Consider the following 26,568-nt stretch of genomic DNA (forward strand, 5'->3'; position numbering starts at 1 on the left):
GACTTCCTTACAGAGCCCCTCCTCCAACACACACGAACGTGCACACGACCAATGAGGGCACGAGATAAGTTTGTGCACAAGATGGAAGGCTGACAGGCAGGTAGGCCATCCAGTTATTTGTCCCAGATAATTGGATGTGCTTTTTACAGCGCCACGGCTTCCACAGATGAAATATTTGTATATATATTGTCAAAGCATTTAATGTATTCATTGCTATCGGATGTGAAGAGCATTCCATGGAACATAACAAAAAGTGTTTCTGAAGTGAATTACCTACCCCACCTTTAATCTATATAGCCTCAAAGGCAAAAGCACCACTTCAAGGGAAGAGAATCAAAGATGTATAAAGTGGTTGTATTGGAAATACATTTTCCACTTTTTTGCTCCGGGTTGAAGTTTTCCAAAACCATCAATGTACCAAGATAATCATAATGTAATAAGCAGAGACAAAATGTTGACTTTCGTAAGGCTAACGTTTCTTGGTGCTCACTTAATGTCAAGTTTAAGCTCTTTTTATAGTCAAAGACTGATATCTGATGAAATGAAACGATTAAAATAATAGGTTGAGCAGAATTAAATGTGAGGATTGATACTGCCCTCATGTCTGTACGCTAAACATGAAACTGAAGCCAGTAGACCGTTAGCTTAGCTTAGCCTAGCATGAAGGCTGCTCAGATGTGCTATAGCTAGCAGTCTTCATGCTAGGATAAGCTAAAGATCACTGCTAGGCTAGGCTAAAGCTCATGATTTCACCCAGTTGATTTTGTCTTACTAAAGCCATACAAAAATATAAGTCAAAACAAGTTGTGGTGTTACAGATGGGTACACACGGAAACAACTTTTTATACTTTTACTGGAGATATAACGAGTGTTTAAAGAAAGATATGGTCGCTTTTGAACAGAGCCAAGTTAGCCAGTTTCTTTGCTAGACTAAGCTAATTTATCTAAAGATAGATAGATTAGCTTTCTCTATTTAGCGTCATATTTAGCGTACAGCCCAGCCAGTTTTTAACAAGGTAAATGTCAATCTGTTTGTTTAAAGGAACCCATGCCTTAGTGATGGTTTTGGAGAACTGGGGAAATATTCTACTTTGCGGGATTAAACTAAGCAGTTCGCTAGTTATACGCTCATGTAATATTATGTTTAAATCAAATATGGACGTTAATTCTTTTAAATAATCTAGTATCTGGATCCTGCTTGTAGAATATCTCCCAGCCCTAGGCTGTAGTCTAGTAAAGCTCTATTTAAATTATCGCTTCTCTATGTAGGCTACGAAGCAGCGATTACAGTGACTTGGTACTAGGAACTGTGTTTCAAAAAGAAAGGGTTGAAAGACAAAACAATATGTATTTATACTCATTTTTTATGGTAATGTACAAAAAAGAATGACATGTGTTTTAAATTGAAACATGCTGATATTGTTAAGCTCATCATGCATTTTAATTTCTCCTGAATAATGTTTTCCATAATCATTTAAATGTTTTATTTTGTATCATCCCTTATTTGACTGAACAACAGTCTCCCTGTTTGTGTCTGAGCTAGTAAGCTATTTTCTGAAAGATGAAAAACGATGCACCTTATTTAAAAAAAGAATCGCCGTTAATGAAAGTTAAAATGTAACCTTCCCTTCCATGAGCCTTCCTTTTACAATGTCAAATGTCCGATACATTAATATGGGGCTGTTGTGAAAAACATTTCTTTACAGCTGCTCCACACCTTGTACTAAATCACAGTTTGTGCTGTTTTCACTTGAAATCAACGCCACACCAAACTCCATTAGGAAATGTAGTGTTTTAATCTTTCTCTGGCAAAGTGTGATTAATACAAATTAATTAGAGAAATAAATACATTTCAAATGTATGTTTTAGGTTATCCAAAACGTTTATGAAATTTGCTTCCTATAACTAAATTGCGTTGCCCTCACCATTTCACATAGAGCGTTATCATTGAGACATGACCATGTTGTCGCAGGCGATTGGGATTGCTTAAACGCTAAATGGGCAGTACAATATAGGTTTGTACACAACGCACTACAAATAAATATGTCCTGTAGATCTAAGTGATACTCAAACGGTGAAACGGTTGTTTGAAAAATCAAAAGGACAGGCTTACATGCGGATAGATATTGCTTCCCTTTTTTTCCCCATGAAATAAAACAAAACTGTTTGTTATGCGATTCAGCAAAATGTGTTCCAAATATTTGGAATCACTACCAAAAACTAGATTTTGACTAGAAAAGTGCACAAAGTACAGTATGCTGGGTGTGTCTATGCTCGACCACTGCTGTCATTTATTGCTAGATTGAATACAAACCACAATTGTCTTAACTTGAAACTCTGGACAAGAACTGTCCCTAATTCCTAGATCAATATTCTAAACTGAAGCAGTTGTTGATCGATTGCAAACCTCTAAGAGGAGTCAATGATGGCCCATAAAGTACAGTTCTCAAAGATGGTTAAGTCCTTGAATATATGTAGTCATAAATTAGCACAAAATATGAGGCTGATGGCTGCAGTAGCATGCGAGATTAGCTGCAGAAAGTCATACAAACACCCGAATGGTAAAGCCTGCAGATAGTAGGTAAGCTGGTACTGTATCTGGACTCTTTAATTAACCTTTTTCTCTATGGAGTTTGGTGTGACACTCTCTCCATATGAATAATATTGAGTGTCTGAAATAAGTTGTGTGTGGGAGGAAAAGACTACATAGTGCATTTAGAGATTATTCTCTCACTATAAGACACTTTTCAATGAGATGCCTTAGTGTTTGAAAGATGCCATGGCCTAATTAGCGAGTACAAGTTGTAATCCAGCAGTATTTTATGTGAGCGTTGAAGCCTGACAGAAATGTTTATGGGACGGAAGAAAGAACCCTCAGGTGCTTAGGAAGATTTTGTGCTTTTCCACGAGAAAAATGGAAGCAGATGAATCTTTAATTACATACTGAAATCTGAAAGGGGCTTTCTCCAACCTAATGTCCTGTGTTCTCCGGTGGTAGTGCTTTTACTTTGAAAGGGTCTCCTCGTGCCGGGGTCAACACGTCTACATGTCCCTCTGTGTTCCCAGTGAAACACCACCCACCTCATCCCAGTAGAGCTCTGCTAAGAGGACTGAATGCTGTTGTATCAAGCTCAAATCTAGTTATGTTCAGAATTACTGTATTGCCCATTTCAGAATTTAGTGCCTTTTTTGGACAGTAGACTGTTCTGTAATTAAGATGTAGTATATATACATTTTTTTGTACAGTTTCTTTGTTCATTTTTTTAACTTGTGTTTATTTTAGTATGATATATATATAATGTACAAGAGAATAAAGCTATATCAATGAGACTTTCTGTGTTGCTATCTGATTAGGTACAATAGGTTCGTCACACATTGGTTGATAAGGGCACAATTCAGTTTATTCAACAATATAAAAGTCGATTTCGCTTTTAGCATCAATTGTATGTCTTCATTTTTAAATAAATAATCTTTCAGGCATAATATAACATATTGTACTTACCCAAAACAATTAATACTCTGCGTTCAACAAAATCCCTCAAGTATTCCCATACACACATTGTAATTAAAAACGTACTAGTCTAAAATAAATCCCAAAAAACTGGCACACATCTCCGTTCAAAATGAAGCCACTTTCATTCGATCGACACACTTAGAGAAAAAAAGGATTAAAATTGTTGCACATTTTCAGTAGAATTGTTTAAAAGGGAGTGCAAGTATTCTTTGTTCTAAAACAGTAGAAATACACATTCAAGAGCTGTAATAAGCTCTGGTTTGACAGTTTCCAACCAATCGGCACTGGTGATTTAACACTAAGGCACATAGGCATCATAGTAGTCGTAATATTTCAAGGCACAAGAATTAAAAAAAGAAAAACCAATAGGTATAAAACCATGTGCAACACTTTGAAGTCCATCCAAACATGCAGCTGCATAATGAGTCTTGAACAGTAGAAATGTGAGCACATGAAGAAGTAGTGTTACCTGGAGTCTTACAGTAATCCAGTGAACTTTGGATACATTTAACCATATTTGCAATGCCAGGCATGTGGCAAAACATATGGAATGGAAAACTGCTGATTCTGAGCTGGGACTCAAATTAATCCATTCAGGTGAGACAGCCATGATTACAAATTATTATAATTGCATAGAAAAGGTTGTTACTGGAATCTACATACCTAAACACATTCAAATTGTCTGATAAAATATATCCATTAAACCATAAAACAAGTCCATTGGCTAGGATAGTCTTTCAATAGATGAACCATTCAAATCTGATGAGGGGTCACATGCCTACACTTAAACAACCATCTGCTGCATGTGGGGGTCCAGCATCAAGCCGTTTGGCAGGTTTAGAACCTCCTAAGTGTTCCACGACTTGCGGTTCTCTCCCCTGCTGCGGCCGGCTGATGCCACCCCCCCTTCGCCTTTAGCCAACGCGGTGAGGGCTGCCAGGTTTGGGCTGGATCCGGACAGGTTGGCACTGCGGCGCTTCTGCTGTTGGCGGCGGCGCTTGCTGGCACCCCGGCTGACCCTGTGCGGCCTAACCAGCACGCCGTAACCAGGGTTACAGTGGAAGTAGTGTTTGCCGCCCACTGAACCGTCATTTTTTCCTGGAGAAAGAGAGAAAAAGGCTTGTTGGGGATTCTAAGTGGTGATCGTGGCTACATTTCAACTTCATGTTATGGAACGGCTCTACCGATTTCGTTTTGGCTTTCCAATGGCAAAAGTTGTCATTAGTAACCGTTACTTTATTTGTATCACCTTGGTTGAGACTCCAAAAGTTCTGACAAGATAATGGAGAGTTCAATTCTGCAATTTGATCAAGAGGTCCCTAGCACACCTAGAAAACCGACATTTTTAAATAGCCAATATACCGTCAATATCGGCCTTATTATTTTTGTATTCACCTAATGGAGACTAAAAACATGGCCGCCGGCAAACTACGCAAAGCAAAGTGCGAGCATACACTTTAGCATAGTCAGCTGATCCTTTCCACTATACGCAGTGGATAACGAAATAGAGAATCAGACCTGCTACGAAATGTGGTCGACTCAATCTGAGCAATACCAGGCAGTGGAAACACAGCGTAAGTATAATACATGTATAGATTTCAATAAGGTCATTTACAATGATCCAGAAAGAAACAAGTTGGGTGCTGTTCTACTCACCTGCCGGTACCTCCAGTTCCACTCCCACCCAGGTTCCCACTGCGAAATCTGTGGGTCCAAGGTAGCGCACGGTGCCGTTCTTATTGTTCCCCACGGTCACAAACTCCCCTTCTTTCAACCAGTCAGGAAGAACTGCCGTTGCATCTCCTTCCTCGGAGTCTGAGATGATTTCCAGGGTTTCCATGGGCACAGAGAGGTTTAGTCCTGCTCCGAGACTGTTGGCCCGGTCCATCTGCCCAAGCTGATCCTCCTCCTCTCCCACAATACGCTGAAAGGACTTGAGGTCTGAAGATTTCACTTTCTTGATCTTGAAGGGGTTTGCAACTGCGGTGTCAGGTTTGGAAGGCTGAACGCTGGACAGAGAATCTGCTGAGGAAGTTTTATTGGACGCATCGACAGGTTCTTCCTCTTGGACGTCATCTGTGGTTGAGGATGAAGTCGGGACGGAGCTGTGTTTTAGGTTTGAGGCCTCAGTGGTGGCTTGTTCTTGGGATGAGGCGGAAAACAAATCTTCTGATAAGGCAGGAGCTGAAACCAGGACTTCTGGAACAGCTGGGACCAGGTATTCGATTGGATCTTGGACACTGTCGCAGGTCGTTTGGTCTTGGACGGCTGGTTCAGACGGACTCTTTTGTGCAGATTGTTGTGTTTCATGCTGGGGTGACAGTTCTTGGGAGGATGCAAGAAGAACCGAATCTCCTGATGAGGCAGGAACTGGAACCAGGACTTCTGACACAGCTGGGACCAGGATTTTGGTTGGATCTTGGACACTGTTGCAGGTCGTTTGGTCTTGGACGGCTGGTTCAGACGGACTCTTTTGTGCAGATTGTTGTGTTTCATGGTGGGGTGACAGTTCTTGGGATGAAGCAAGAAGAACCAAATCTTCTGATGAGGCAGGAACTGGAACCAGGACTTCTGACACAGCTGGGACCAGTTTTGGTGTTGGATCTTCAGAAGTGTCGCAGGTTGTTTGGTCTTGGACAATTGTTTCAGACTGACCTTCTGGTGCAGATGGTTGTGTTTCATGGTGGAGTGACAGTTCAGCTTCTGTCTCGTCGGTGGCAGCTAACTGGAGTTCTTCTGTTGAAGGAGCTTCTGGTTTTGGGTCTTCCGTTTGTGGAATTTCTGTCTGTTTTGTTTCATTCTCTTCTACTAGCATTGAATCTTCAAGTGGCTCAAAATGGTCTAATTGTTCTGATGCAACATTGTTAACTGTTGACTCTTGTAATAAGTGTGATTCTACAACTGAATCAGACTCATTTTGCTCCTGGACCGATGGAGACTCATTTGGTTCTTGTTGACTCAGGTTTGAATCTGACAGAGTAACGTCTGGTTTGGACGGTGGAGAGTCAGGCCTCTCTTCAGCTGCCTCATGGGCCAACACCAGAAATGACTCCTGAGGCTCTGATTGATCCTCACGAAAGATTGTCTCAGGGTAAGGGTTGTAATGTGTCACTCCATCGTCTTCATCCTCTTCATCTGGCAGCTCCTCCATGACGTCAGAGGGAGGCAGGTCCCAGCTCAGGGTGTAGACATCTAGCATTGCTGTAGACATGCTTGTTGAAATGTACCCGCTCGATGATTCGCTGGTCGGGCTGGGGAGGGAGTCTTCTGTCTCCGGGATGATTGGCGGTGGGAGGGGCTTGGATCTGGGGCTCTCTGTTTGGAGGTCAGGAATGATTGCCTCAATGGGAACCTAAGGGAAACCATGAGTTTAATAAAATCAACTTCCCATCGATTAAATCCCACAAACACAATGTAGAATTTATTGAAATCCTAAAGACATAATAATTAGAATGCAATAAATAAATAATGTAGCCGTATAATATTCATTGTAAATGTTAAATCTTAAAAACAGCCAGGTTGGTGTTGTTTCTGTAGGATCCATTGTTGAAACAGATCGATGCAGAGGAATATGGTTGAGAAAAGTGTTTCTATGGAGGCCCATAGGGGACTTTTAAAAACATCATTTAACCTTGAAAATAGAACTGTAAATCTTCCACAAATGTTCCACATAATTGTGTTCTTTGAGTAAACATAAAAAGGCAGTAATCCAAATTGTCATTTTAACAACTTGTATTCTATGACCGTATTCAAATGAAAACAGAGAAGCTGTTATTTTTCAAAGTATCCTGTATAGTGGATAATATTCAAGTGTTGTTTCAATCTTAAAAATTAAAATGCAATACAAACAAAGTACTGGTTTGAAAATTAATTGTCCAACAGCTTTTTATATTTTCATTTCAATAGGGCAGGGGTGTCCAAACGATGGTCCGGGGTCCAAATGCGGCCCGTGTTCCATTTTGAATTGGCCCGCATCACCCCAAAAGTATGGAACATGGCCCACACATGAAACTTGTGCTTGTATTGTATTGTATTGTACTTCTTAAATATGTATGTAAACATTTATTACCCAGTAGCATTCATGTGTTAATAAGCCCACTTTTCAAATAAATTCCGTCAATTTAAGTGGAAAAAATGTGCTAACAAATCTTAGTTGATAAAAAAAGCCCAATAACTTATTTATATATCAAGCTCGAAATATATATATTTGTATTTCCCCTTATAGCAATCTGAGGCGTCTGTTTTAAGGAATTTGCTGCCACAGTTTATGTAACAAAATAAATGAAACCCTATTAATTGAGAGCTGTGATGTACGCTGTTTGCTTTACCTACATTTGATTGATTTAGCTAACTTATAACTTCACTCATGAGGCAATATACCTCACCTCTAGATAGTGGCCCAGACCTTAGTATGTTTTTCTGTATGTGACCCTAAGTGAAACAAATTCGGACACCCGTGTAATAGGGTCATAGAAAGCACATACAAGTATTTGAAAAGGAACATTGATTGCTATTGCCTCACCCTGCATCTAATGTACATACAGATATAACACCATCTGGGGTTGTAGAACTTACCGGCTGCTGGTGTTTGCTCATGCCCTCTTCAACACTGGCTGACTGCACCATGATGCGAGGCAAACTCTGCGTCAGGAAGGGAATAGAAGATGTTCAGTGAATGTCATTTTAAATTAAGCAATGTTAAATCTGTAAATCAGTGCAGAAAGCTTGTCAAGCAGACTTCAAGATGTAATCATGAGCAAGTCGGTGTCATTTGAGTCCGCTTCCGCCTGGAGATTAGATATGAATACAAGCCAAACCTGTTCATTATTATACAGTGTGCATCAAGTGGTGATTAGCTGCTGCGAGGGAATTACAAAGCTTCAGCATGGAGACAGAAGCAGAGCCTGTGGGGGAAAAACTAATCTGTGATTGTAAAGAGAGGACAGATCTGTAGGCTGAACATGGTGCTGTACTGCCTTCTCTGGACACCTCACAGAGAACTAACTAGGCCACTTAACCATCTGTGACAATATAAGACTGCACATGTGTGTTTATATGACAAATGATCAGAATAGAACATTCATATTGAATGTATTGTTGTGATCGACAGTCAAGATGTTGATATGAGGCTTAAAGTAAATATTTGTTCATCAGATGACTCAGACAGACAATCATGATAAACTGGTAAAACAATCAGGATAATAGCAGCTTAATTATAATTGCTCCCACAATCATTTATCCCTATTCAGTATTCTAGTAACATCTTTAACTTGATTCCATTTTGTTTAAAATATTTTGTCTGTTTGCTTTTTACAATTTTCTCCAGTTTTTGAAGAGGTTTATACATTTTTTAATAATGAAGGATTGTTAATAAATCAAGACAATTGTTCCACTGTGTGCTCAACGGAACCAGTCAGAGGATATGAATCCAGATGATTGTTTGACTCTCATGCCTCTCTAATATCAGACTCATTTTTCCAACTCTCATAATCAAAATTGAAGAGGTTTGATTTGGGTCTATTGTACTTTGATGAGGACCACCTACATGGACAACATGTCTACCATCAGAGAGCATGTCAAACACAGCTATCCTATCCCTCTCTGGATCAGGACAGAACACCTGCAAGGCAACAACACATCAGGTGCACAACAAAGGCTGCCTCTTGCATAGTCATTGTTAAATAGACGTCACATTGTGTTTATATTCAAAAGATTAAAAAGGGTCATGACATGAAGACGCACTTGACACTTGTGTATCAGTCAGATTTGAAGTAAAGGGACAGTTGACCCCAACACTTGTTCGTGTAGTGCACAGGAGAAGGAGACTCCCACAGGCTGGGATTTGCCTGGGAACTGTAAAGGCATCAACAACAAGCCACCCAGATCCATGATATCAGGGAGAAGGAGAACATCTATTGGCTGATAACACGATTTAGAGTCTTTTGGGGGCGTGTCCAAGTCAGTTTTCAAGTCTTCTTAAAGCAAGGGTGTTTCTCAATCTCGAGTACGCTTGCTTGGTAGCACCTGTCTGCCGAGCATCTTGCTTCAGAAGCGAGTCAAGAATACTTCCTGGCATTCGGAAAACGAAGAGTGGAACAGGCTAGCAAGTGTGCAGGTGTGCGTCATATGAGAGGCCCCGCCTTACATCTTCCGCCACAGATTTGGGGAAATTGGTCCGTGCGCAAAGCATTGTGGGGATTTTAAGACCGCGAAGTCTACTCATGTGCAGCCTCGATATTTCTCCAAACGGAGTACGCCGGGCTCGGTAGATTTCCAAGTATGCTGGAGATTGGAACAGTACTTCGGCGGCACTCGATGACGTAGTATGCTTGAAATAGTGGCTCTGGAGCAGCTTTACTCGCGATTGAGAAACACCCCAAGTCTCAAGTTCTCGAGGGCAAGTCACATTACTATTCCTTATATATCCACTTTAGTGATTGTTTTTCAGCCACAGTTACAATCAACCACTCTTCCAATTGACACACACCTCAACACACAGCCTGCTAATATTTGCATAACTCCAGGCTTTTGTTTCTGTGTTGAGCTTTCTAAACATCTGTGGCAGGCATGTCGGAGTGGAGCAGTAATTAGAGCGATGGCCTCAAACGCTGCACCAACAAGCCCCGGAGGTTTCCATCCCCACCACGGCACATGATCTCCGTGATGAGCCCCCCCTCCTCCGCTCACGGTGCTAATCAGTCCAATCAGAGGCTGTAGTGTTCGGCTGCGATGAAAAGCTGCAGACTCCCGGGTCTCGATGGCACATGATTGGAGATCAGTGAATGCAGAGGTGGTGAAGGGGGGGGGGGGTTCACCTGCTCCTAATTAACCCTCCTCTACACACACTATGCTGCTGTTGTCTCGGTAGGGGCTGTTTGTGAAGCGTCTGCTCTGATCACAAACATTAAACAGCACATCAATCAACATCGTTTGTAGCGTATGTGATGATGCTTTCAGTTGTAACCCCCCGGGGGGCTGCAGTGATGTGTGTGTGTGTCAGGAATCAGAATGACAGATAGGATTATTCCTAAATCAAAGCCTGGATTAGTTTAGGTTAATGGAACATTTCAACTGTGTTTTTCTGTAAAAGAGTCAAAACACATCAATGTTTAATGCTGTTAGTGAAAATAATTGTATTTAATTATTGTAATAATAATAATGATATTACTTCAAACTAGCATTTTCAGATGGTTTCTTTCTTTATGTGGACTGTTCCATTTGTTACCAGTTTCCTAAAACTCGTAAATAATAATGTAACTTAAAGATCAAAACAGATAATCAATAGATCAGTCATATCAAAAAAATATGTTTTACAATCTTATTTTAACCAAACAATGGGTATAAGGTTGTCTTTATTTTGCAAATTAAAAGCAGGAAGTGATATAGCTCTTCCATGCAGCAACCTACAGTATAGACTAGAGGGTCTGAAAAGTGAACCTAATGAGAAGTGCCTGTATTCTGTCAAATGTCCAGCAGGGGCAGACTGGTTGCAAAAAAGTCAGATTGTATAGACGTCTATGAGAAAATGACCCAATTTCTCACTTACCTACTGTAGGTAAATATTTACCTAAAAAGTTGAGGGTCTCATTTGCTAGTTTCAAGCCTTTTAAAGCCCTTTTCTAACTTGTGATGAACAGGTTGCTAACAAGTCTTTGGTCTTGACCATGTTTTTGTCTTGGAACTTTAACCCTTAATTATAATGTGTTTTAAGTACATGAAAGCACATTTTTGTTGCCAAAAAGTGTTATTCGCTGTTCTGTTATACCAAGATCCCACTGTCATGTCCATTTTGGTTCTAAAAACAAGATGGTGGAGGCCACAGTGCCACAGTGCCAACATCGAGGCTTAAAACTAACAAACGAATGGGTTAAGTCAACTTCTTATTTACAGTCTATGACTGTCACACGGACAGATACAGGAAGTCTTTCCAGCCAACAGTAATAACTCTGTATGATAACTCACCTCTGATTGGCCGAGAACTCACTGCTCCATAGTTTCTCTTTTGTTAACTGGACTTATAACTTCAATGTCCATTTTACATTTATATCTAATTTAATATGCCTTTCAATTGTGTTTTATTTGTCAGATAGTCATATTTTTATATTCATGGTCAACTTTTATATTTCCACTCTTCGGTTTTCCATTTTGAGATGTTTATATTGTATAATTGTTTATTTCCGACTCTTTTTTAATGTATTTCTATTAAGTGCAATACTTAGTTTTACATGCTGCCGCAACAAAAACATTTCCCAATTTGGGATTAATAAAGTATATCTTATCTTTAAGATTCTTTCAAAAATATTCAAAGTCAAACAACTGATAATGTTATTTTGTAAGAACTGATGATGCCAACATGTTTTTTGTTTCAACTGTTCAATTGGCTGCATATAAGAACACCACAAAAAGATTTGTTTGGTTTATCACATTTCCAATTTCTGAAAACAACTGAGCACTTAAGACACTTTATCTGTTCATTATGTGTTTCCATCTATATAAGCTCTGTTTCCATGGCAACAGAAGAAATAGGACTAGCTGCTGATGGGTAAAGAGGACATTTAGATTCAGGCTGCATTGATGCATATACAATTCAAATCCCAGATAAGACAGCGAGCAGAATACACAGGTTTGAATGTGAAGGAGTGTACCTGCTGATGGACAGCCGTCTGCTCTTTACCAGCTGCTCTCCCACCAGGAAGCAGGGACTTCAGCAGCTTGGGAACAGCCTTCACTGGAGAGAGATAAGACTCAGCGAAGCCTGGATGCACTGATGAAGAGGAAAAGGTTGCAGGTGCAGAAATTGAGAAAACAAGGGCGGAAAACAGCAGGAACAGATGATGCTTTTTGAGGCAAAGAGGAGAGACACGGAGTGCCAAAAAGAGATTCACAGCAGAAACACAGATACAGTTGCCCACCGGCTAAAGTAAAAACAGAGCTGATGACATCAAAAAAGAGAAAGATGATTCAAAGGCACAGAAGGAATCCATTAGGAGATAAAGGTGTTATCAGTACCTGTGTCTGGGTTCAGGGTCTGGGATATGGAGCTGGGCAGAGTGCGTCTGGATGGAGGCGGGACATAGGAGAGGTCCTGGTGGCTCTCCCAGCCCTGCAGACCCAGAGGAGGACACACATGAGGCTTAAAGAGCATCTCAGACAACTGTGACCTCCATTTGAGACCAAAAGGGAATGCAATAATAATACACAGCATTTATTTCCACCATTCATCCATTAGATCTAGCTTTATCTTCTTACCTAACAATTCTAATATTTTGTGTATCTGTATGATTATTATTATTTTGTTTTGTTTTGTTTCCCATTGTAAAGCGTCCTTGGGTTTTGTGAAAGGCGCTATAAAAATTGAAATTATTATTATTATTATTTATCCATTACTTTTAGCAAGCTGTGACAACAATTATTCCATTATTATTAGCTAACTAATTTGACTAGAATTTCTTGTAAATAAGAAAGAAAAAAAAGAAAAACCGAAGTGGAAGACAGAGGCTGGTGCCCCACGAGGACGAAAACGGGTTGTATCCGCATATTTCTCTTGCGTATAGCCCTTTTTGCCACACGAGGCCGTAACTAAACGATAGAAACGGACCCCGCAAACGATAACGGGTCCAAAGGTGGATAGATCTGGGAACGGAGCGCTCTGGGGGGTCCAACGGCTCCGTGTGATCGCCTCTATACGATCATTTTCTGATAATGACGACGCAATAGCCCCGCCTCACCTCTGCTGCTCACCCCCGCAAAAGTACACTGCACACTGAATTCAGATTATTTATCTTTCTCTCGATATGGACATAAACGAGAGTGAAGTCTAATCTGACAGGACGGAGACACGCAGCTCCTCCGGATGTGATGCAGCGGGAGCAAAACACACACTTCAAGTCAGATCATCACCCTTAGCTATTTTAATTACCTCTCAAACTACCTAAACTAGTTATAAATATGTTTATTTTTACTGTCGAGTCATCATTACTGGATCAGCTGCTGCATGAGACAGACACTGACGCTGTCAGAAGAGAGGAAAAAGAGACAGGCTCTGTGTATTTTATTATTATATAGAGTCGTTATTCATTTGTTTTAAAGCTTAATAAATAACAAAGAAGACCTTTGACCGGCACTTTTATAATTTTGTCCGGAAGATTTAAACTTTAACACACGCTGACCGGCGAAAAACTCTGCCCGGTTCCCTCGGCCCCCACCACGGAGAATAAACAGAAGGGCAGCCATGACAACCATTCTTCTTCGCTGCTTTTTGTGGAGGAAGTTAGGCTCGGCATATGTACTGCAGCTTTTTCCAGCGGTTGGAGCTAAACAGAGCTGTCTTGTGTGAACAGACACTATCCGGTGTATATTGCGTGTGGACGGAAGCTTTTTTGCGATTGCGATTGCATTAATCCTATGCGTTTTGCCGTATGCGTTCCCGTGGGGCAAGCACCTGAGACATGATACATACACTGATAGAAATGAGAAGATTAGTAGACAGGATGTAGGCCTCTCACCTTAAAGTCATTGAGCCTATGAGTGGAGGAGTAGAGATCCAGACTGCTGGCTGACAGCTGGTTAAAGGGTTAGAGCCAGGGCGGTGGTGAGCGTTGGTTAGACAGGTTAACACCAGGGAACATGAAGAAACAAAACCAGAAGCCCAGAATACAAAGAAGCCTACAATAATTAACTCTATGTTAGCAGTACTAAAAAAAGCTGTGAGTTCATGTAAGTGATGTTAGAATACAAAACTACAGAGAAATCTTAGAGGATAGTCAAATGTTAGTTGGGTCAATAAAGAAGAAAACCTGAAGTCTCTTACTCGGTGGATGTTTGGAGAGCTCAGGCAGCGTCTGGGAGCTTTCCCTCGGACTGCCAGCTGTTCCTTTACAGCCACCTCCTACACACACACAAAAACAAGAACATGTGTTTGTTAAAAACACTATGCCTGAGCTTTTGGATGCTTTATATGCATCTAAATTAATTTGATCTATTTGTTTCCATTTCGGCAGGGCGGAAAGAAAACTGCTTCAACTAATGACATCTTCCAAAATAACATAAAGAGCAAAAAAGGAAATGGAAATGTAATGTGCCGACGCTTCAGAGAAACATCAATCACAGCAACATAGTTCAACTGGTCCGACATTAAGGTGTTCTGGGTGATGTAAATGATGCCAAATACCAGGTGATTTACTGTGGATTTGATGTTTGGAGATATATGTCAAAATACAACGACAAATTAGCATGAAGTGTATTTCCTACCTGTCTGAGTCTGTCCAGAGTCAGGACGTTCTCCACAGCCAGGACGCTGCGCAGGTACTTCTCTATGGCCGCCTCACTGTCAGCTGATTGGTCGTCCTCGGTGCTGGCAGCCAGCCGGGCCAACATCTCCCTGTCCTCCGGACCATGGATGTCCTGTGGGGAGAGGGTACACTCAGGGTACTATTCAGTGTGGTTAAGGGGAAAGTTTGAGTGGTTTTGTAGGAGGTATTTATCAGTAGTCAGTTTAAAGAGTGTACAGTAGGTGAAGGTCATAACGCCCCAAGTTTGGCGGAAAGTAAAACGACAGGGGTCTGAAAAACCATCAATAGGACTTTAAATAATGCTATATTTTTTCCCAACTTACATACATTAACACAAACAAACTAATCGAGGCAGCTGTATACCTGCAACTCCTGCGTTAGCATTCATGTTAGCTTCCATGTTAGCTTCTGTGTTAGCTTCCTGGCTCTTGTCTACTTCGGGAAAACTGGGGGCGTTCCAACAGCCATCTACTGGACCTCATATAGTCCCACTTCAAAATATCTAAACTATCCTTCTAAAGCATGGGTTGGCAACAGGCGGCCCGGGCCATTGGCGGCCCGCCAGCAATAATATTTGGCCAGGAAAATTATTTTGAGAATAATAATATTTTTTACAATATTGGACCGACAGTCACACATATAGGCTATAATGTCCGAATAGAGAATCTACCTACACCTGAATAATGCCTATTGTACTTTTATCCATGTTGAGAGTGAATGACACACAGCACAGGCACAATCTGGCAGCGGGGTGCACTGACACTGATAGTGGATCAATAAGTAGCTGGACAGCGCGTGGTGCTGAAATAGCCAACATGCGGTGTGTGGTTTGAAAAAAATAACACCAGCTCACTAAATCATTCAAACGTAATGTTTACTTAGGATATCAAAACATTGACAACAACATCAGAGAAGCCGCTTGATCATGGAGGGCGAGGGGTGGCGGTGCATATGCTGCCACCCCAGCTGCCACCCCAGTTGGCAGCTTTGTTTTGAAAGAAAAGTTTTGGCTCATCGGACATTTATGAGAGAAAATCCCTAATGTCCGAGTGCAAGTGAATGCAGCACAAGACGTGAGCCTTGTAACCCCTCCCCTCCGGCCCTGGTGCGAGCATGGAAAAGTGATTGACGGCGATTTCATTTGAACGGGACGGCGCAAAACGAGAAGCAATTTAAAAGATAAGTCTGTTAATATAGATAATAGCCCTGGCTTTTAACATGGGACTGAAATGGGGCTAGAAAGGACGAGCCTCCCTTTGGGCAGGTCTAGCCAGAGGCTCTGGCCTTTGATTATGTTCTGGCCCGCCATCTAGTGGCTCAGAAAAAAATTGGCCCAAGGCCAAACTTACTTGCCCCTGCTCTAAAGCCTCACCATACCAGGGTTTCATTTATTTATACCATCCTGAAATATTTAGCGTCCCTTAAAATGTGTTCCTGTTCAATCTGCAAAGACCACAGAACGTAGCCAACCAGCATTAAGTATTGAATAATGCTGTGTAAAAAGAGAAGATAAAGGCCCACATTCATGAATGATGTTATTGAAACATATTGTAACACAACATCCAACCTGTCTGATCATTTGCATGTCCTATGCAGAATACACTTTAAAAAACCGATAGATGCACAGTAAGCACAGCCTACTCGAGGCTAATTTCTGGACAAAAAAAGAGCATCAACACACATTGATCCAGTACTTACCCCTGGGATGTTAGAAACTATTTCAAACGTGACTCCACAGCCGGGGATGGTGCTGCGCTGAGACATCCTCTTCATCAGACTCTGAGCGAAACCCTGCCACACAAACACCAAAACACATGTCCCTGAATGATTTGTTTTAGCGATCAAGTGATTCTTTGAGAAGGAAATGTCATTGTGTCTGACTGCTTCTACCCATCATGCCTCGGGGCCACCCACCTGTCTTCCGGTGACGTTGACACAGATGCGTTTCCTGAGCACCAGCTGCATGTGGGCGGGGTGGCTGAGCTGCACCACCGTGCTGACCGTCAGGTACACCCTCTGATCGGCCGGCGCCACGCGGCTCAGCTGGGGACACTCGTGCACCGTCGAGTCCCAGGAGGCCTCCACCTTCGCCTGATGACATCACAGAGCAGGGGACAGTGAATGGCTAAAATAGTCCCTACATGTACTATCTAGGTGGCACATTTGGGATTTGTAGAAACAGTGTTGAAAACCCATCTCCTTACCTCTGGATCAAAGTGTTTAACAATATGGAGGTCAAAGAAGTCGTCCTCCTCCTCCCCACAGAGGAGGGCATCCAGCCCCCCGGCCAACGGAGCAGAGAGACTAGACTGGAAATCATCAGCTGCAGGGGAAGACGAAAGCCAGTTATTAAGACTTCAGAGGATTTGGCTAAATCATGAGCAGATAAGACAGAGAGGAAGGACATACCGCTGAGATCCAGGAACAGGACAGGAATGTGTGTTTCCATCCCAGAAACAGGAACCCTGTGGAGGAACAGCACAGTCAGCATAATGACTCAACAACTAAGATACAGACGGGCTCACAGCGATCTCTACTTATACCTAATTGAGTGGTATTTGCTTAAGGACAGCTGTTTTGTAATCAAATGGATCTAGTGAGTAGAAAACTGTAGTGATTTTGGTGGTTATTATAAGCTGTCATTTCAGCAGTTATATTGGGGATTCACAAAGTTGTCAAGAGCAATTCAGTGTATGGAAGTAAAGTGTACCTGCTTACATTTGACTAAAGAATGATTACATACGTTTTATTATGAAAATGTACTTAAAAATCCAAATGAAAAGTTCATAATTCCACAGATTGGCCACTTTGCTAGTGTTATATTATGACATACATATATTATGATTATTGTGTTATAATAGGAGCTGGTTCATTTCCAACAACTCATTTTGTTTTTGTGAAGGGTGAATAGGAAGCATTGGTTTTAAATCAAGCCTTTCATTAATAGATCAAATAAACTATTGATTTCCCTTCAGACTCACCTCTCCACCGGCGCTCCGGGGATGCCGCTGCCGGCCGACGGCACCAGGACAGCGTTGCGTTCCTCGGTGAGCGTCAGACGACACTCCAGCAGCTGAGACTCCCTCTCAACATCATCCTCCGACTTATCTACAACACACACACACACACACACACACACACACACACACACACACACACACACACACACACACACACACACACACACACACACACACACACACACACACACACACACACACACACACACACACACACACACACACACACACACACACACACACACACACACACACACACACACACACACACACACACACACACACACCACACACACACACACACACACACACACACACACACACCACACACACACACCACACACACACACACACACACACACACACACACACACACACACACACACACACACACACACACACACACACACACACACACACACACACACACACACACACACACACTTTTTAACCTACAATACAAACTATAATACGGTGATAAATGTGTTGATTTTGTGATGATCATTTCTATAGCTGGGTCTAATAGCAGTCATGCTACTTCTTAAAATAGTAGTGCACCTCTTGTGGCCAAAATTAGTATTACAACAACCAAAATCAGATCAGATGTGTTAAATAGATCACCAGATCTCCCCTCACTTGTCTCTCAGGGCTTCCATAGAGTTCCTGAAGGTCCTGACAGTTTTCCTTTTCAATTTGTTTGGACTGTGTATGTGTTTCACAGCTGTACCTGGTTTGGAAACTATCTTCTGCAGCTGCTGGTCCAGATACTCCTGTCTCTGAGTGAGCGTCACCAGCCACTGTTCCCTCAACCTCTCCAGATCTGCCTCCTACACACACACACACAGGCAGAGGTGCATTTTGACATCAGCTGATTACACCGCATTTTATTCCATTATAAGCAAACCATCATGCATCTACGTCAGAACTGATTTACATACCTGGTAGCTGTCCATCTCTTCATCCCCACCCTGAAGAATACAGACACAAGTCAATCATGAAAACTGAAGAGCAAAGTCATAATAATTCCATAAAATCCCTTCTTTTACATATTTTGAACTAATACTGATGATTCCTCCTCACCCAATGTGATTCGCTGCCTCTGGAGACCCGGGTCTGTCGGATCTTGACGTCTCCGATGGACACGGAGACGATGGAGGCAGCGATGAGGGGCATGGTGCCAGATTCTGGTACTGGACGCACCTCCACCTGGACCCGACGAGACTGGCCCTGTAGGAACAGATTCACATGATAGGATAGTTATTGTCACATATATACATTTAATACTGTGTGTAAAATGTACAAAACCACAAAGACCAATTCCAGGATACCTGTCTGAGCTGGAAGACCCCCCCTGTGTGGACGTCTTTAGCGGGGAGAACCTCCACAGGGGTGAACTGTCCGGCGTCGTTCAGCTCCATCAGCTGCACCCACAGCTCCAGGTGGCGGGTCGCCTCGCTCCACCTGCAGAGCACGGACACAGATCAAAGCTTAGCTGAATTCACTTTAAAAGGTATGACAGTACACATTGGTGCTTTTGTGGCCATTCTGCCATTAGAGGGTAAAGCATGTCATTACTAATACACTGTGAGATAATATGAGACTAATGTAGGAGCCACATGGAAGGGTTTGTATTTTGAATGTTTATTTATCATATTTTCCACTCATTATTAGCTTCAAAATTCACAAGTGGGGTGTTGATTTATGTATTTGGAGCATCTGAAGTTCTAAGCTGAACTTTTGTGTGTTTTTGAATCATTTCCAGGACTGCAGGGTTGTGTTTGTGTGTCGTCACCTCTCTCTGAGGGTTCTGGTTTTGGCTTGAATCACTCCCAGGTCCCACAGAGCCAGGTTCCTGCGGTGGTTGGCCTGCTTGTGTCCGTACACCTCGATGGCCACCGCCCCATCAGCCAAGAACTCCACAAAGTCCTCCGACACTGACACCGAAAACTCCTACAGAGGGAGAAAAACAAGACATCTTTCATTCCAATGTACATGTTCTTATATTAACAATAACCTCTCTTTTGTTTTTTTATCATTTCATTGTTGGTGTTAAATGTTAGTGTTGAATTCACTTATTTTGTTATCGTTGTTTGTTTCTGAAATGGTGTTGAATGGAGTAGATTGTGTCTCTTTTCAAATCCAACTGTTGATATGAGTGTTACATTCTCACAATGCTCTTCTGTCAAAGACATGGCAGACAAAGGCGGCGCGTGAGGCTCAGGTTTGGGAAGGCTAAATAACTTTTTTTACCTGACGCTGCCCGCCTCCGGCATCTATAGAAAAGAGATCAACTCAGTGAAAGCACCGCCTGCTGACCAATCAGAGCTCAGTTTGCGGAGTTTAAATCTATCAAGTCATATTACAGGATAAAGGAAATACAGTTTAAACTGCCGTATGCAGAGAAGACGCCGACGTGTCGCACTTATCATTCATATCACATCATCAATCACATCATCGATCATATAATATCAATATCGTGTCCCCGTTCATAAAGCATAAAGCAACAGCATCAGAGCACGGTGCAGAGTCTCTAGATGAGTTTACAGTAGTCCAGAGTTCCCGTTAGAATATTTATTTGCCGGTCAACATGTCCGTTAAAGTTGAAATCTTCCGGACAAAAGTAGAAAAGTGCCGGTCAAAGGTCTTCTTTGTTATTTATTGACCTTTAAAACAAATTGATATGATTCGATATTAAACAAACTAATTATAGTAGATTAACTACATTATTCAAAAGTGTACAGTAACTTACAAAAACACGGGAATAATAAACGGAGCGCTCTCCCCCTCTCCTGACAACACGCCAGTATCATGCAGCTCGCGGATCCAGTAATGAGTGACCCGACAGTAAAACTAAAAACATCTATAACTAGTTTAGGTAGTTTGAGAGGTAATTAAAATAGCTACGTGTGATATTCTAACCTGAAGTGTGTGTTTTGCTCCGCTCACCGCTGCAGGGGATCATGCAGAGCTGCGTGTCGACTCGTCAGCAGCAGCTGATCTCTCTATCCCGTCAGATTAGACTTCACTCGCGTTTATCTCCATATCGATCAGATCCAGCTAGTTCTAGCTAATGACATGACTACCTGCTTATTAAAAGACACCTAAACAATAAGCGTCGCTATGCAACCGGGTGAGGCCGCAAAGTATAGCGCAGCATTATGCATTTGTTTACATGCCCACCGGAACCCCGAGGCATTACCAACAGATCAACGCACAATCAAACCATACAGGACATCTCTTTCTCCACAATAAGTGTTAGACATTAGAATTGACTCTTCTTGTCTGTCACATACTATTCTTGTCTGTCACATAAGTGGCGCAACTGATGCGGTATTGCGCTAAGGGGAAATAATTTTGACCGGACATTTTGACCGGAGAGATTTAGATTTGCCGGTCTTCAGCATATTTTACCGGTCATAGTCCGGTAATTACCGGCTAACGGGAACTCTGCAGTAGTCCCTCGTTCTTATTAAACATCCATGTTGTAGTCCGCTGTATAGAAAACTGTAGTTTCCATAGTTTCCCCACAGCAGCAGGCGCACATTTATGACCTCCGCTGGTGTATCATAAACACGTCAGATAGTGAAAGTGCAGTCGGATTCTCTAAAGTACTGCAGTCTCTTCTCCTAAGTACTTTTGAATATATCCACTATCCCTTAACCCCGTGACGTTTCACTCAGAGGTCAAGGAATAGAAGATAGGGTTAGACGTTAGGAGCTGGTTTTTGGATTATCCGACCGCAACCCCTGGCTTGATTTACCGAGTTGATAACCAGCGTCGTAGGACCGCTTAGCGAGATCTTGTTTGTTAGGGTTAGTTAAGATAACTCAAACATATCCAGGGTCTGTTGAACTGGCCTCGTAGAACAGGGCACAGGTGGCTGCATAGCAGCGCTAATGTCAAAGACACAAACATTATATTTTTATTTTACCAGGATGCGACAAAAATATTTCCCGCCGCCCCTGATGGCAGAAGATAGTAGCTAGGTACTGCAGCTCATATATATTATTCAACTCCATACCTATTTTTATGCACTACATACTTTAGCTGCAATGCTCAAATAGTGCATTGTTTTAGTGATGAACATTTAGAATACTCTACAACGTACCAGGAAGCTAGAAATGAAAACTGTACATTGACTTTGCTGTATTTATGTTAAGATGGAGTAACGAATAAAACCTAATTGTGAAGAATGTTTTGAACCCTGTGTACCGTAAAAACTTGGAAGCAGTGGAATTGTTACCCTGGCGCTGTCGAAGACCACCGTGCACTGAGGGTCTCTGGACTCTGCAGGCGAGCTGGACGGCTGCATCTCTGGAGCGATGAACACCGACTCCTGCTGGCCCCAGAAGTGATACTGACAGAAGACAAAGTTGGACAGGTGGCGAGGCAGACCGTTGGCCTGGAGGATTTTCACCTGAGAGAGAGGAGAGGAGGAAAATCCAATCACATACACAGATAATGATGAACAACAAAGATAGTTTAAGAACTATGATGGTAGCCTGCCACATGTGTGAGTCGTGTTAGGAGTTGGTGCGTGTGTGTAAAGTTTGTTGGGAGCGCATGCAGTGCGGCCGGTTTCTTTGTTTCGGCTCATTAAACCGCTTGTGTAAAGGCCATCAGATCGTTGTTTGGGACTGATTCAATTACTTTGCGAGGCTTTGATTTGTTTTGCATTATATTTGAGGAGAGTGTTTGCCAGTTGTTCTTAGCCTATATCAGCTGTTTTTCTCTCGCTGACACGTGTGAGTGTGTTGGTGCGTTGTATGTGGGGCGGTGCAGAGTTTTTCCCTTGTAGGTTTTATTGGCGGTTCCCTTGGGATCGTTGAGCGGGGTGTGTGTAGTGTTGCGGCGAAAGTGGGTGAAGCTTCGGCTTGGGAGCATGGCCGGGTTTTCAGCAGTGTTGCTAGCCTGCTAGTCGCTTTGCTGTGCCAGCGGTCTCCAGAGCGTAAATACCCACCACAAGTAACTGCATGAAGACTAGGGGGGAGATTAGTCAGAGGGATGGTGAATAGTTACTCCAATCAAAAGTTACTATTGTTCCACTTTGTGCGCATAATAAACGCTGTGGGGTCTGTCCGGTTTTGTTCAGCTTAAAGGTCCGGTGCTGTGTTCCTGTGAGTTGTCATTGTAAAATAATATGGCTGACATAGAGGCATTCATTAAAGCTCCATCTCAGGAGTCTCTTGGCATTTTTTCAAAAGATCAGTTGCTCGTGATCGCTGAGCATTTCTCTGTGTCTATTGTCGGGGATAAAAGGGTGAAAGAGAACATCAAAGACTCTATAATATCCACATTCATTGAGATAGGAGTGTGTCCTGCAGAGAAAGGGGAGGTTTTGTCAAAGCCTCTTTTTCAGGCTAGTGCACTTTCTTTTGAGCAGCAGAAAGAAATGTACACGAGAGAATAAAGTATGAGTTGGAAATTAAAAAGGAAATTGAAGTGGAGCGAATTTGACAAGAATCTGAGAAAGCAAAGCTGGAGATGGAGGGATATCGTCTGTCTAGGCTCAGAGATGGCGTGTTGTCCGGTGAGGGGCAGGGTGGACCGTGCCCAGGTCTCCTCATCGTTTCAATGTCAATAACTTGCGCTTGTTGCCTCACTTTAATGAAAGTGATCCTGACACGTTTTTTTTTGAACGTGTAGCTAAGGCTAGAGAGTGGCCTGATGCAGACTGCGCTCTGATGCTTCAGTGTGTTCTCACAGGAAGAGCACAGTCCACATATTCCTCCTTATGTCTGGAAGATAGCTCTAGCTATGTTAAAATCAAATGGGCGGTGCTTAGAGCACATGAACTGGTGCCAGAGGCCTATCGACAGCGCTTTAGGTCCGTTGAGCAAAAACAAGGTCAAACGTATGTGGAGATGGCGAGGGATTTGTCTGTTCATTTTAAGCGTTGGTTAACTGCTCTTGACATCACTTCTTTTGACAACTTGTGTGAACTAATGATTTTAGAACAAAATGTTCTTCCAGACCGCATTGCCACATACATAACAGAACACAAGGTCACTTCTGCGGCTGAGGCTGCTGTGGCACAGCAAAAAAACATTCTTATGTATTTCTTGGTTGCATTTGAAACATGTTGGTATGTTACATTTAAGTCTGGCTCTCTCCTCAAGTCACAACATATGTTTTGATTTGGTTAATATGTAGGAATTTGTAGCAAAGAGCTCTTGGCTTTTATTTTGTTTCCTCTTAACAAAACAGAAGCTAGAAAGGATATAAGGACAACACCGATTTAATTACATTTTCACAGTACAGTGAGCTGGAAAACTCACAACAGAGAGAGGACACAACGGCTGACTGCCTGCCAGATCCATTATTCATTTTGAAATATTTTCCCCCTAGAATCCCTGTCAACACTGAACAGATACTGCATGTAGGAGCCTGACTGTCCAGCACTGTCTCAATCAGGGCCGTAGGGTCGCCGGGTCAAGTCCCTGACTAGACCTAAATATGGAGTGTGGACTGCTACTTGGAGAGGTCCCAGTTCACCTCCTGGGCCCTGCCGTGGTGCCCTTGAGCAAGGCACCGGACACCCCCCCAACCCCCCACTCCCACTGCTCCTAGTACTAGACTGGGTTAAAAGCAGAGAACACATGTCACTGTGTGTGCTGTGTGCTCTGCATGTGTGACCATTAAAGAGGGTGTCATCCCTCCCATTCTATCATTCTTCTATGACTTGTTCCTGGATTTTGCTCATTTACAACTGAATGAAACACAGAAGCCTGTTCTCACCACACAGTCCAGTTTGCGGTCCTGTGTGTCTCCGTCTGAGTTGCTCTGTCCTGCAGCGTCCCCCTGAGAGCTCTCTGTTCCCGGCCTCACCTCCACATGCAGCCGGCCTGCAACCTGATGAGCACACACAGAGGGAGGGTCCCATTGTCACTTCAGCGGGAAGCAAACATGTCTTTTTTTCCAACCATTTAAGTACTTTTTTTCTGGTCAGTGAGGCTTATTACCATTTAGTCCATAACATAGGCTTATATTATTGTGATGCCTAATAATCCAAATAAGCAATACATACTTGCCAAGAGAGGCAAGTTAGAAAACTGTTTTTAACGTTTTTCCAGGATAATCTGTTCCCTAAAAACATATGTGAAATATGCCAAGATCATTTTTCTAACTAACTTACGTGTTATAATATCTTTTTGGCCACAAGAGGGTGCAGTGTACCACTACCCCATGCTCCTACTAGAACTAAAGCTTTAATGGTTTTTTTCCAGGCGACTTGAGATTTCTCTATGCACTCTAAACCAAAAGGTACATACAGTAAATGTTCTGTTAGCAAGTTATGCAACATAACTGTCATGTCTGTCTTTTGGCTAGAAATATATTATAATCGCCCACTTTCAGTTGTATTTATAACATGTGGTAAAGGAGCACTTCAGCCTCTTGTGGCCAAATGTAGTACTCCAAAAAGAAACACTAAAATAAATTCCCCTGCCAATTTTTCTTCCCGGGAGCAGGGTCTGAAGCTTACAGTAGGTTATTGGAGTTTCCTCTGAAAAACTGCTGCGGATGAGAGCATTGGAGACCAACACTGTGGAGTTGATGGTCCAGAAAAAACGAAATAATGAGCTGACAGATGCTAATGTTCTGTAAATGTGTCACTACAAGCAACCCCTTTCACATCAAAGTCATTCTTACATTGCAAGATACACATATTTATGAGGGGAGCTTTGCATTTGCTCGAAAAGAGGTGTTTAATCAAATAAACAAACATATATTTGATTAGTTTAAGATCTTGTAAAAATGGTATCTAAATTGTCTGTGTGTGTATTGAACAAATATATGTATTGCTCCCAGTGGGCCTCCTACCTCCCCCTTCTGGTTGATGATGGGCACTGCGTACTGCAGCTTGACGTCGTAGAACAGGCAGGCCAGGAAGACGTTAGCCACGCCGATCAGAGAGTGGTTCTCCTGCTCGTCGAAGAACGGGTCGGCACGTTTGAAGTAGGACCGCATCACCTGGGTTCGAGAGAAAATGAAAACAACTTGGTGAGACTGAGGGGGTAATCACTTTTTAACTTCAGGGTCAAATGTTAGACTGTATTGTTGGAAAACTGGAGTTCTAATGATCCATCAGGACTTTATTCATTTCTTTTTCATAAAGAAGTCAATCATATTTGCCCATATTTTATTTGCATATTCTTTGTTCACTGTGCTTATTTTGTGTCCCTTCTTTTAAGAATCAGGTAAGCAAAATGGCAGAAATGAAACTAATCAGATTATTCTTATCAGATATCAGCTGACACATCTACATATTACTGAATTAAACTGTAAATGTTCTACAGATTATGATGTCATTCATTTATCCGAGTCAGTGCGTCATCAGGCTCGTATCTGTGTTCACTCACAGCGTTGTCTTCGTCAAAGTCCTTCCACTCCTGGTAGAGCTCCCTCATGTCCACCAGCCTGTTCTCCATCTTCTCCAGAGCCCAGATCTGCTTCCCTTTCCCTTTACGCCGCACCTGGATGGCCGGCTCACTCAACACGACATCACGCTATGGAGAGGGGGGGAGAGAGGAATCTGCTTCTTATTCGTGGTGACCTTAAAATCTTAGCGGAGGAACAGTATTTTATGCAGATTATGTCACTTATATTACAGATGACCCGTTTCCAGAGTAGAAAGGTAATAAACGAAAGAGGGCAAATGTAAAAAAAAAAGCACTGAATTCAGTTGAGTAATAATCTTGTTTGAGTTTCAATTTGATGCAAAGATTTGAACCTTAGCAGAAAC

The 26,568-nt window shown here is 42.2% G+C and overlaps 1 protein-coding gene across 5 annotated transcripts in view; it reads right to left on the reverse strand.

The window, feature by feature from the left end:
- Positions 1 to 3,379: 3,379 nt before the first annotated feature.
- Positions 3,380 to 26,568, reverse strand: part of LOC117498575 (kinesin-like protein KIF13B) — a 45,910-nt gene continuing 22,721 nt past the window's right edge. Inside the window, exons 21-42 of one of the 5 annotated variants that reach the window (XM_034150761.1) lie at positions 26,186 to 26,332; positions 25,647 to 25,796; positions 24,564 to 24,677; positions 22,069 to 22,242; positions 19,618 to 19,775; positions 19,154 to 19,286; positions 18,906 to 19,052; positions 18,764 to 18,793; positions 18,553 to 18,652; positions 17,787 to 17,913; positions 17,215 to 17,270; positions 17,010 to 17,128; positions 16,720 to 16,896; positions 16,504 to 16,596; positions 14,765 to 14,917; positions 14,325 to 14,402; positions 14,020 to 14,076; positions 12,524 to 12,617; positions 12,160 to 12,278; positions 8,090 to 8,155; positions 5,171 to 6,866; positions 3,380 to 4,612 (exon numbers count right to left, since the gene is read on the reverse strand). In XM_034150761.1, the coding sequence (XP_034006652.1) occupies positions 4,362 to 4,612; positions 5,171 to 6,866; positions 8,090 to 8,155; positions 12,160 to 12,278; positions 12,524 to 12,617; positions 14,020 to 14,076; positions 14,325 to 14,402; positions 14,765 to 14,917; positions 16,504 to 16,596; positions 16,720 to 16,896; positions 17,010 to 17,128; positions 17,215 to 17,270; positions 17,787 to 17,913; positions 18,553 to 18,652; positions 18,764 to 18,793; positions 18,906 to 19,052; positions 19,154 to 19,286; positions 19,618 to 19,775; positions 22,069 to 22,242; positions 24,564 to 24,677; positions 25,647 to 25,796; positions 26,186 to 26,332 (4,239 nt within the window). In that variant the 3' untranslated portion in view covers positions 3,380 to 4,361. Of the gene's footprint in view, positions 4,613 to 5,170; positions 6,867 to 8,089; positions 8,156 to 12,159; positions 12,279 to 12,523; positions 12,618 to 14,019; positions 14,077 to 14,324; positions 14,403 to 14,764; positions 14,918 to 16,503; positions 16,597 to 16,719; positions 16,897 to 17,009; positions 17,129 to 17,214; positions 17,271 to 17,786; positions 17,914 to 18,552; positions 18,653 to 18,763; positions 18,794 to 18,905; positions 19,053 to 19,153; positions 19,287 to 19,617; positions 19,776 to 22,068; positions 22,243 to 24,563; positions 24,678 to 25,646; positions 25,797 to 26,185; positions 26,333 to 26,568 lie in introns of those variants that run through there. The other 4 variants (XM_034150762.1, XM_034150763.1, XM_034150764.1 and 1 more) reach the window with 4 other exon arrangements.

Source organism: Trematomus bernacchii, unplaced genomic scaffold, assembly GCF_902827165.1.
Source record: "Trematomus bernacchii unplaced genomic scaffold, fTreBer1.1, whole genome shotgun sequence".
NCBI lineage: Eukaryota > Metazoa > Chordata > Actinopteri > Perciformes > Nototheniidae > Trematomus > Trematomus bernacchii.